At 36.4% G+C, this 13,271-nt stretch overlaps 1 protein-coding gene across 1 annotated transcript in view; it reads left to right on the top strand.

Moving 5' to 3' along the window:
• LOC142235716 (uncharacterized) overlaps nucleotides 1–13,271 on the top strand; it is a 428,189-nt gene that overhangs the window by 389,039 nt on the left and 25,879 nt on the right. The window contains exon 25 of the mRNA XM_075306976.1: nucleotides 20–201. Coding sequence (XP_075163091.1) covers nucleotides 20–201 — 182 coding nt within the window. The remainder of the gene's footprint in view (nucleotides 1–19; nucleotides 202–13,271) is intronic.

Here is a 13,271-nt window from a genome sequence, read left to right as displayed (position 1 = left end):
TATTCCAATTTCATTACAGCTATATTGAAAAAATTAAAAGCACTGGAGCCACTTATATGGCAGCATCTGGTCTTACCGCCCAAACATGTGATATGGAAAATTTCAAACACGTCACTGCAATGGCCGAATATGCACTCCAATTATTTGAGAAGATCGAGGAAGTGAATATGCATTCCTTCAATAATTTTCGAATGCGCATTGGTAAGATATTCAAACAAAATAGTAAAAAAGTATTTTCGTTTCGGCTGGCTCAAATTTGAAATACCCAATACCATGAATCGAATACAATAGTATCCTTGGAAAATTCTTCATTATAGCCGGTAAAATGAAAATACATGAAATTTCAGGTGGATTTTAAGAAATCGGAGATCTAGATTTTAAGAAAAGGAGATCGGTTTGAATGGTACGCTTCCCAAAATGAAATTTAAAGTTTCTTTATTCTACATCAGATTCTGTATTTATAAGAACGATACACGTTTGATTTCTAGAAGATTCTTAAACATCCAGTGTAAAAATCAAAAAAAAAAAAAAAAACAAGTATATACGGCCGTAAGTTCGGCCAGGCCGAAGCTTATGTACCCTCCATCATGGATTGCGTAGAAAATTTTTCTAAACACTGCCATCCACAATCGAATTACTTAAGTTGCGGTAACGCTTGCCGATGGCAAGGTATCTTAAAACCTCCTAACACCATCTTCTAAATTGTATGTAAGTCCATACGTGGTATATATTAAATCAAAAAAGATCGATCCAATACGTATATAATTCAGTTTGACAAAGTAGACATAAAATTTTGACAAAATTTTCTACAGAAATAAAATTTTAACAAAATTTTCTATAGAAATAAAAATTTTGACAAAATTTTCTATAGAAAGAAAATTTTGATAAAAATTTCTACAGAAATAAAATTTTAACAAAATTTTCAATAGAAATAGACTTTTGACAAAACATTCTATAGAAATAAAATCTTGGTAGATTATTTTTGGCTCGAGTGGCAACCATGATTATGAACCGAATAAAATTTGAACAAAATTTTCTATAGAAATAAAATTTTGACAATGATGAAAATTTTATTGTGAACCGAATAAAATTTTAACAAAATTTTCTCTAGAAATAAAATTTTGACAAAATTTTCTATAGAAATAAAATTTTGACAAAATTTTCTATATAAATAAAATTTTGGTAGATTAATTTTGGCTCTAGTGGCAACCATGGTTATGAACCGATATGGACCAATTTTTGAGTGATTGGACCAATTGTTGTATGGTTGTTAGCGACCATATACTAACACCACGTTCCTAATTTGAACCGGATCGGATGAATTTTGCTCCTCCAAGAGGCTCCGGAGGTCAAATCTGGAGAACGTTTTATATGGGGGCTATATATAATTATGGACCGATATGGACCAATTCTGGCACGGTTGTTAAAGATCATATACTAATACCATGTTCAAAATTACAACCGGATTGGATGAAATTTGCTTTTCTTGGAGACTTCGCAAGCCAAATCTGGGGATCGGCTTATATGGGGGCTATATATAATTATGAACCGATGTGGACCAATTTTTGCATGGTTATTAGAGACCATATAACAATACCAAGTACCAAATGTCAGCCGGATCGGATGCAATTTGCTTCTCTTTGGGGCTTCGCAAGCCAAATCTGGAGATCGGTTTATATGGGGTCCATATATAATTCTGGACCGATGTGGACCAATTTTTGCATGGTTATTAGAGACCATATACCAACATCATGTACCAAATTTCAGCCGGATCGGATGAAATTTTCTTCTCTTTGAGGCTCCGCAAGCCAAATCTGGCGATCGGTTTATATGGGGGCTATATATAACTATGGACCGATGTGCACCAATTTTTGCATGATTGTTAGAGACCATCTACCAACACCATGTACCAAATTTCAGCCGGATCGGATGAAATATGCTTCTCTTTGAGGCTCCACAAGCCAAATCTGGGGATCGGTTTATATGGGGGCTATATATAATTATGGACCGATGTGGACCAATTTTTGCACGATTGTTAGAGACCATCTACCAACACCATGTACCAAATTTCAGCCGGATCGGATGAAATATGCTTCTCTTAGAGGCTCCACAAGCCAAATCTGGGGATCGGTTTATATGGGGGCTATATATAATTATGAACCGATGTGGACCAATTTTTGCATGGTTGTTAGAGACCATATACCAACACCATATACCAAATTTCAGCCGGATCGGATGAAATATGCTTCTGTTAGAGGCTCCACAAGCCAAATCTGAGGGTCCCTTTATATGGGGGCTATACGTAAAAGTGGACAGATATGGCCTATTTTCAATACCATCCGACCTACATCGATAACAACTACTTGTGCCAAGTTTCAAGTCGATAGCTTGTTTCGTTCGGAAGTTAGCGTGATTTCAACAGACGGACGGACGGACGGACATGCTTAGATCGACTCAGAATTTCACCACGACCCCGAATATATATACTTTATGGGGTCTTAGAGCAATATTTCGATGTGTTACAAACGGAATGACAAAGTTAATATACCCCCATCCTATGATGGAGGGTATAAAAAAATACATACACTGGATTTGATTTGAAATCAAAATTGTGGATCACTTTTAGCAAAGCTAACCACAGATTTTGTCTTTACACTAATGATTTTAGTATTGATTTCGAGCCAAAGAAGCGGAGAATTAAAGTACACTCACAAAAAAGTTTACCTGAATCCAAGGATTTTGACCTTCTCTGAAGGATTTTGGTATTGATTCCGAGCCAAAGATACGGCTTCTTTAAAAGAAGAAGAAGAAATTTGGCAAACCATCTGACCTTAAATCTAGGATCAATAAAATTAAAATTAGGATTTAGATCTCATTTATCGAATTTTCATTTTTGGCGGTACATTAATAAAGCTATTCAAATTGCAGTTTAAAAATCCAAATTATAGAGGATACCTCAAAGAAAAAATGTTTCCTTAATTCCAAAAAAAAACTTTAAACCAAAGATGCTAAATCCTCAAGATAACTCTTAGCCTATATTTGAAGCTTTTTATACCCTCCACCATAGGATTTGTAACACATCGAAATATTGGGTGGCAGCCCAATGTATCAGGCTCACTTAGACTATTCAGTCCATTGTTATACCACATTGGTGAACTTTTCACTTATCACTGAGTGCTGCCCGATTCCATGTTAAGCTCAATGACAAGGGACCTCCTTTTTAAAGCCTAGTCCGAACGGCGTTCCACATTGCAGTGAAACCACTTAGAGAAGCTTTGAAACCCTCAGAAATGTCACTAGCATTACTGAGGTGGGATAATCCACCGCTGAAAAACTTTTGGTGTTCGGTCGAAGCAGGAATCGAACCCACGACCTTATGTATGCAAGGCGTGCATGCTAACCCTTGCATCACGGTGGCTCCCTCTCTAAGACCCCATAAAGTATATATATTGTGAGTCGTGGTGAAATTCTGAGTCGATCTAAGCATGTCCGTCCGTCCGTCTGTTTAAATCACGCTAACTTCCGAACGAAACAAGCTATCACTTGAAACTTGGCACAAGTAGTTGTTATTGATGTAGGTCGGATGATATTGCAAATGGGCTATATCGGGCCACTTTTACGTATAGCCCCCATATAAACGGACCCCCCAGATTTGACTTGCGGAGCCTCTAAGAATAATATATTTTATCCGATCTGGCTGAAATTTGGTACATGGTATTAATATATCGTCCCTAACAATCATGCAAAAATTGGTCCATATCGGTCCATAATTACATATAGCCCCCATATAAACCGATCCCCAGATTTGACCTTCGGAGCCTCTTAGAGGAGCAAAATTCATCCGATCCGGTTGAAATTTGGTACACGGTGTTGGTATATGTTCTTTAACAACCATGCAAAAATTGGTCCATATCGGTCCATAATTATATATAGCACCCATATAAACCGATCCCCAGATTTGACATCCGGAACCTCTTGGAGGATCAAAATTCATCCGATTCGGTTGAAATTTGGTACGTGGTGTTAGTATATGGTCTCTAATAACCATTCATAAATTGGTCTATATCGGTCCATAATTATAACATATATGGGGGCTATAAAACCGTTCCCCAGATTTGATCTCCGGAGCCTCTTGGAGGAGCCAAATTCATCCGATCCGGTTGAAATTTGAAACATGGTGTTAGTATATGGCCGCTAATAACCATGTCAAAATTGATCCATATCGGCCTATAGTTATATATAGCCGATCCCCAATCACACAAAAATTGGTCCATATCGGTTCATAATCATGGTTGCCACCCGAGCCAAAAATAATCTACCAAAATTTTATTTCTATAGAAAATGTTGTCAAAATTTTAGTCCTATTGAAATTTTGTCTAAATTTTACTTCTATAGAAAATGTTGTCAAAATTTTATTTCTATAGAAACTTTTGTCAAACTTAACTAAAGGGTGATTCTTTTGAGGTTAGGATTTTCATGCATTAGTATTTGACAGATCACGTGGGATTTCAGACATGGTGTCAAAGAGAAAGATGCTCAGTATGCTTTGACATTTCATCATGAATAGACTTACTAACGAGCAACGCTTGCAAATCATTGAATTTTATTACCAAAATCAGTGTTCGGTTCGAAATGTGTTTCGCGCTTTACGTCCGATTTATGGTCTACATAATCGACCAAGTGAGCAAACAATTAATGCGATTGTGACCAAGTTTCGCACTCAGTTTACTTTATTGGACATTAAACCAACCACACGAATGCGTACAGTGCGTACAGAAGAGAATATTGCGTCTGTTTCTGAGAGTGTTGCTGAAGTCCGTGAAATGTCGATGAATGAAATGTCGCAGCAATTGGGTTTGTGTTATTCGACCACATGGAAGATTTTACGCAAAGATCTTGGTGTAAAACCGTATAAAATACAGCTCGTGCAAGAACTGAAGCCGAACGATCTGCCACAACGTCGAATTTTCAGTGAATGGGCCCTAGAAAAGTTGGCAGAAAATCCGCTTTTTTATCGACAAATTTTGTTCAGCGATGAGGCTCATTTCTGGTTGAATGGCTACGTAAATAAGCAAAATTGCCGCATTTGGAGTGAAGAGCAACCAGAAGCCGTTCAAGAACTGCCCATGCATCCCGAAAAATGCACTGTTTGGTGTGGTTTGTACGCTGGTGGAATCATTGGACCGTATTTTTTCAAAGATGCTGTTGGACGCAACGTTACGGTGAATGGCGATCGCTATCGTTCGATGCTAACAAACTTTTCGTTGCCAAAAATGGAAGAACTGAACTTGGTTGACATGTGGTTTCAACAAGATGGCGCTACATGCCACACAGCTCGCGATTCTATGGCCATTTTGAGGGAAAACTTCGGAGAACAATTCATCTCAAGAAATGGACCGGTAAGTTGGCCACCAAGATCATGCGATTTGACGCCTTTAGACTATTTTTTGTGGGGCTACGTCAAGTCTAAAGTCTACAGAAATAAGCCAGCAACTATTCCAGCTTTGGAAGACAACATTTCCGAAGAAATTCGGGCTATTCCGGCCGAAATGCTCGAAAAAGTTGCCCAAAATTGGACTTTCCGAATGGACCACCTAAGACGCAGCCGCGGTCAACATTTAAATGAAATTATCTTCAAAAAGTAAATGTCATGGACCAATCTAACGTTTCAAATAAAGAACCGATGAGATTTTGCAAATTTTATGCGTTTTTTAAAAAAAAAAAGTTATCAAGCTCTTAACAAATCACCCTTTACATATGGGGCCGTTTTGCCGCGATTTCGACCTTCAAACGCTCCAATAATGCCATATAATAGTCACTGTTGATGGTTTTTCCCTTCTCAAGATAATCGATAAAAATTATTCCATGCGCATCCCAAAAAACAGAGACCATTACTTTGCCAGCGGATTTTTGAGTCTTTCCACGTTACGGAGACGGTTCACCGGTCGCTGTCCACTCAGCCGACTGTCGGTTGGACTCAGGAGTGTAGTGATGGAGCCATGTTTCATCCATTGTCGCGCGGCACCCATTTTGTACAGAGCTTCCGCATATCCAAATATTGATGAATGATATGACCAACACGTTCCTTTGATATCTTTAAGGCCTCTGCTATCTCGATCAACTTCATTTTACGATTATTTAAAATCATTTTGTGGATTTTTTTGATGTTTTCGTCGATAACCACCTCTTTCGGGCGTCCACTGCGTTCACCGTCCTCCGTGCTCATTTCACCACGCTTGAATTTTGCATACCAATCAATTATTGTTGATTTCCCTGGGACAGAGTCCGGAAACTCATTATCAAGCCAAGTTTTTGTATTTTTCCTCTTCAGAAAACAGTATTTTATCAAAACGCGAAATTCCTTTTTTCCATTTTTTCACTATAACAAAAGTTGCTTCACAAAAGACGCTCTATTTCACAAACTAATTGACTTACAGACGTCAAATTTGGCACGAATCATTTGAAGGTTGGTACTAAAGGGTGATTTGTTAAGAGCTTGATAACTTTTTTTTTAAAAAAAAAACGCATAAAATTTGCAAAATCTCATCGGTTCTTTATTTGAAACGTTAGATTGGTCCATGACATTTACTTTTTGAAGATAATTTCATTTAAATGTTGACCGCGGCTGCGTCTTAGGTGGTCCATTCGGAAAGTCCAATTTTGGGCAACTTTTTCGAGCATTTCGGTCGGAATAGCCCGAATTTCTTCGGAAATGTTGTCTTCCAAAGCTGGAATAGTTGCTGGCTTATTTCTGTAGACTTTAGACTTGACGTAGCCCCACAAAAAATAGTCTAAAGGCGTCAAATCGCATGATCTTGGTGGCCAACTTACCGGTCCATTTCTTGAGATGAATTGTTCTCCGAAGTTTTCCCTCAAAATGGCCATAGAATCGCGAGCTGTGTGGCATGTAGCGCCATCTTGTTGAAACCACATGTCAACCAAGTTCAGTTCTTCCATTTTTGGCAACAAAAAGTTTGTTAGCATCGAACGATAGCGATCGCCATTCACCGTAACGTTGCGTCCAACAGCATCTTTGAAAAAATACGGTCCAATGATTCCACCAGCGTACAAACCACACCAAACAGTGACTTTTTCGGGATGCATGGGCAGTTCTTGAACGGCTTCTGGTTGCTCTTCACTCCAATTGCGGCAATTTTGCTTATTTACGTAGCCATTCAACCAGAAATGAGCCTCATCGCTGAACAAAATTTGTCGATAAAAAAGCGGATTTTCTGCCAACTTTTCTAGGGCCCATTCACTGAAAATTCGACGTTGTGGCAGATCGTAAGTCTATTCATGATGAAATGTCAAAGCATACTGAGCATCTTTCTCTTTGACACCATGTCTGAAATCCCACGTGATCTGTCAAATACTAATGCATGAAAATCCTAACCTCAAAAGAATCACCCTTTATATAAAAATAATATGCATGTAATACTAGCGGGGGGACTTACAGACCGGGACTTAACAGCCAACCTGTTAAATAAACGCAATCTGACCCCATTTATCGAAATCGGACGATACATATATATGAGATCTATATCTAAATTTTATCCGATTTTTTCCAAATTCAATAACGTTTGTCTCTGTATCAAAAAACCGCCACATGCAAAATTTCATCAAAATTGGTTAATAATTGCGACCGGAATCCTGCGAACAACAAATATATGGACGGACGGACACCAAGCGCTAGATCGACTCAGGAGGTGATTCTGAGTCAATCGATATATATTTTATTTTGGCAGATCAAAGTTATTATACCTGGACCACTACTCTTATGTGGTTTAGGGTATAAAAAGTGAACAAAATTAAACACGATTTCATTAGTTTTGAAAAAAAAAATTTAAAAATATTAAAGTCAAGTTGACTTAGTCAAACAAAGTTTTCTTTCATTTTAGGATACCTAAGTAAATACCTAAGTCGAATTACTTAGCTATAAAAGACGACTTCATTGAAAGGTTTAACGACTTTTGAACAAGGGGAAAAAACGTTATATCTAAGAATTTCAAGAATCGAAAATTCAAAGGAATCGGATAAAAATTACGGCTTCCATGTCCTCAAGACAAATAACAAGTATATAAAGCAGTAAGTTCGGCCGGGCCGAATCTTAAATACCCACCACCATGAATCCAATATTATAGTTTCCTGTGAAAATCTCAGGGGGATTTGGTGACAAGCAGATCAGTTCAACCAGTACACTTCCCGAAGATAAATTCAAAGATTTTACCTATGAAGGCTACATCACATTCTGGATTTATAAGAACCATATTTTTTTGAGTTTTAGAGGAATCATAAACATCGTGTGCAAGAAAATGAAATAACGCCCTGATTTAAAATCTAACATCTGTAGATTTTTACCCCCATTATTTAAATGATTACCAGAAGTAAAATATGGAAACTATAATTCAGTTTCAACCAATTTTCATTATCAGTGCACATGGACCGATATTCACCATTTTCGGCACACCTCTTTATGTTCCTAAAATACTTCTAGATTTAAAATTTCATGCAAATTTGATAAAAACTATGGGAGCCACCGTGGTGCAATGGTTATCATGCCCGCCTTGCATACATAAGGTCGTCGGTTCGATTCCTGCTTCGACCGAACACCAAAAAGTTTTTCAGCGGTGGATTATCCCACCTCAGTAATGCTGGTGAAATTTCTGAGCGTTTCAAAGCTTCTCTAAGTGGTTTCACTGCAATATGGAACGCCGTTCGGACTCGGCTATAAATAAAGAGGAGGTCCCTTGTCATTGAGCTTAACATGGAATTGGGCAGCACTCAGTGATAAGAGAGAAGTTCACCAATGTGGTATCACAATGGACTGAATAGTCTAAGTGAGCCTGATACATCGGGCTGCCACCTAATCTAACCATGGTTTCTAAAAGCCCAAGAGTAAAATCGGGAGATCGGTCTATTTGGGAGATAAACCAAAACATGGACCAATACACGCCATTTTCGGCTCTCATATTTAAGGTCCTAAAATACCTGTAGATTTTTCATTTCAGGCAAACTGGATAAAAACTACGGATTCTAGAAGCCTAAAAAATAAAATCATTTCTTGCACACCTATTTGTATTCCTAAAAACCTCCAGATTTTCGATTTCAGGCAAAGTGGACAACAATTACGGTTTCTAGAAGCTCAAAAAGTAATATCGGGAGATCGGTCTATCTGATGGCGATATCAAAACATGGACCTATATCTTTTTATGGTCGTAAAATACCTCTAGATTTCCAATTTGAGGCAAGTTGGATAAAAGCAACGGTTTCTATAAGCCCAAGAATAAAATCTGGAGATCGGTCTATATGAGGGCTATATAAAAACATGGTCCGATACTCATCATTTTCAACACACCTCTTTAGGGTTTTAAAATACCTCTAGATTTCTAATTTCAGGCAAATTGGATAAAAACTACAGATTTTAGACGCCCAAGAAGTAAAAACTGGAGATCGGTCTATATGGGGGCTATACCAAAACATGGACCGATACTCACAATTTTCTTTATTGTTCTAAAATACCTCTAGATTTCCAATTTCAGGCAAATTGGATAAAAACTACGGATTCTATAAGCCCAAGACCCCAAATCGGGAGATCGGTCTATATGGGGGATATACCAAAACCTGGACCGATACTCACCATTTTTAGCACACCTCTTTGTGGTCCTAAAATACCTCTAGATTTTAAATTTCAACCGAATTGGATAATAACTACGGATTCTAGAAGCCCAAGAACTAAAATCGGGAAATCGGTCTATATGGGGGCTATACCAAAACATATACCACCATAGAATGGTGACGGGGGTATAATAAGTTTGTCATTCCGTTTGTAACACATCGAAATATCGATTTCCGACTATATAAAGTATATATATTTTTGATCAGGGAGAAATTCTAAGACGATATAACGATGTCCGTCTGTCCGTCTGTCTGTTTGTCTGTCTGTTGTAATCACGCTACAGTCTTCAATAATGAAGCAATCGTGCTGAAATTTTGCACAACCTCGTCTTTTGTCTGCAGGCAGGTCAAGTTCGAAGATGGGTTATATAGGTCCAGGTTTTGATATAGTCCCCATATAAACCGACCTCCCGATTTGTGGTCTTGGGCTTATAGAAATCGTAGTTTTTATCCAATTTGCCTGAAATTTGAAATCTGGAGGTATTTTATAACCATAAAGAGGTGTGCCAAAAATGGTGAGTATCGGTCCATGTTTTGGTATAGCCCCCATATATACCGATCTCCCGATTTTATTTCTTGGGCTTATAGAAACCGCAGTTTTTATTCAATTTACCTGAAATTGGAAATCTACAGGTATTGTAGGACCAAAAATACGTGTGCCAAAAATTGTAAGTATCGGTCCATATTTTGGTATAGCGCCCATATAGGCAGATGTCCCGATTTTACTTCTTGGGTTTATAGAAACCGCAGTTTTTATTCAATTTACCTGAAATTGGAAATCTAGAGGTATTGTAGGACCACAAATACGTGTGCCAAAAATTGTGAGTATCGGTCCATGTTTTGGTATGGTCCCCATATAAAACGACCTCCCAATTTGGGGTCTTGGGCTTATAGAAAGCGTAGTTTTTATCCAATTTGTCTGAAGTTGGAAATCTAGGGGTATTTTCGGACCATAAAGAGGTGTGCTAAAAATGGTGAGTATCGGTCGATATTTTGGTATAGCCCCCATATTGACCGATTTCCCGATTTTACTTCTTGGGCTTCTAGAATCCGAAGTTTTTATCCTATTTGCCTGAAATTGGAAATCTAGAGGTATTTTCGGGTCATAAAGAGGTGTGCCGGAAACGGTGAGTATCGGTCCATGTTTTAGTATAGCCCCCATAAGAACGATCTCCCGATTTAACTCCTTGGGTTTCTAGAAACCGTACTTTTTTTATTTGATGTTAATGATTCCTCTAAAACTCAAACAAAAATGGTTCTTATAAATCCAGCATCTGATATAGTCCTCATAGGTGAAATCTTTAAATTTATCTTCGGGAAGTGTCCTCAAGTCCTCAAGCCCTCCTAAAATTTCAAAGGAAACCCTAATATTTGGTTCATGGTGGTGGGTATTTAAGATTCGGCCCGGCCGAACTTACTGCTGTATATACTTGTTTTAAATACACGTATGACAGCTTTATGCTGCATCTGATCTATAAACAAAGACACTTGGTCGCATTTGATGATCAACCCAGCAAAAAAATTTGGAAGTTCTTCCAAAGGCACAACTTTAAAAGCACTTCCAGAAGAAGCACTTCCAATGATGTTCTGTATTTTAACTACCCAGGAAGTTCTTTTAATTCAATTTTGTATATCTTGGTTTCTTCATACTTTTAATGCGTACACGGATGAAAAAGGCTGTTTTTCATATGTTTGGCTATAAACATTATATGTTTGGAACACAAATTTTTAAACACAATATTTTTGAGTGCAAGCATATAATGTTCATAAACTAGCATAACATGTTTGGGACATATATGTTAATATGTTAGAACATATTATGTTTGGGAAATAAAATGTTTGTAAATATAATATGCTTGGATGCAAACATATATTAATTTAGAAATAGCCTATAAACATATATGTGTTTAGTAGCTTGGGGCGCTATTTAACAGGGAGCGATATTGAATTAAGTTGGTGGTTGTTGCTTGTTATTACAAAATTAACATTTTATTTTTCCTTGGGCAATTGATCAGCTACTTCTTTGATCCTTACAAACTGTGTGGTCCGCTGTTCGAATCCCCGTCCGGCAAAAGGTAAAATTAAAATAAAAAAAATCATACAATTGAATAATTTCTTCTACAATGTTTGTATTACAGAAAAAGGGGCTAAGAACTAAAAAATCTCGTGGAAGTGAGAAAGATGTCGGGGAATATACAATTGGGCAGAAACAAAATTTTGAGCATTCAGGTCGAAAACCTATGTTGTTAGCACCTATATTACCTGTTTATTTTCATAATTCGTTATGATTGTAAATATATAAATAAATAAATAAAATTTTGAGCACAATATTGTTTGGGAGAATTTTTTTTAAACATATAATATATTTGGGTGCAAAATGCTTCCAAACATATTATATGTTCACATAATAACATATTGTTTTTTGGAAGACAACATTATTGAATTTGGATGCAAAAATACAAAATGTTTGGAACTTAGACTACCAAACATATATTGTTTAGACCAATATCCTTTCAAACATATTATATATTGGAAGAGATCAAACATATAAATGTTTGGGCAATACCCAAAAATGTATATGCTTGAAGCAAAAATAATCTACCAAAATTTTATTTCTATAGAAAATGTTGTCAAAATTTTATTTCTAGAGAAAATTTTGTTAAAATTTTATTCGGTTCATAATAAAATTTTCATCATTGTCAAAATTTTATTTCTATAGAAAATTTTGTCAAAATTTTATTGCTATAGAAAATTTTGTTCAAATTTTATTCGGTTCATAATCATGGTTGCCACTATAGCCAAAAATAATCGACCAAGACTTTATTTCTATAGAAAATTTTGTCAAAAGTTTATTTCTATAGAAAATTTTGTTAAAATTTTATTTTTGTAGAAATTTTTGTCAAAATTTTCTTTCTATAGAAAATGTTGTCAAAATTTTTATTTCTATAGAAAATTTTGTGAAAATTTTATTTCCATAGAAAATTTTTTAATATTTTCTTTCTGTAGAAAATTTTGTCAAAATTTTATGTCTACTTTTTCACACTGAATTATATACGTATTGGATCGATCTTTTTTGATTTAACATATACCACGTATGGACATACAATTTAGAAGATGGTGTTAGGAGGTTTTAAGATACCTTGCCATCGACAAGCGTTACCGCAACTTAAGTAATTCGATTGTGGATGGCAGTGTGTAGAAGAAGTTTCTAAGCAATCCGTGATGGAGGGTACATAAGTTTCGGCCTGGCCGAACTTACGGCCGTATATACTTGTTGTCCAATAGTTTCATTTTGGGCGTTAATGGGTTAAAGTAGAAATGCGAATTTTGCATAGCATAGAACCCGCATTTTTCTGATATAAAGTTTTTTTCTTTGTCTAAAAAACACAATGAAATCGTTTTGTCCTCGTATTTAGATGATTCGACTTGAAATTGGATATTCTAAAATGAAAGAAAATTTTGTTTGACTAAGGTCAGCTTGGCTCTTATAAAGCAGAAAGCTTCTTCAAAATAAATGAAATCCTCTTTAAATTTATTGAGTTGTTGTATCTTGACGACAAAGAAAAATTCATTGAAATATAGGAGAGGTTGTTCAA

Source organism: Haematobia irritans, chromosome 4 (genome assembly GCF_050003625.1).
Source record: "Haematobia irritans isolate KBUSLIRL chromosome 4, ASM5000362v1, whole genome shotgun sequence".
NCBI lineage: Eukaryota > Metazoa > Arthropoda > Insecta > Diptera > Muscidae > Haematobia > Haematobia irritans.
Note: the sequence above shows the minus strand (reverse complement) of the source record. Positions and strands in the feature narration are given on the sequence as shown.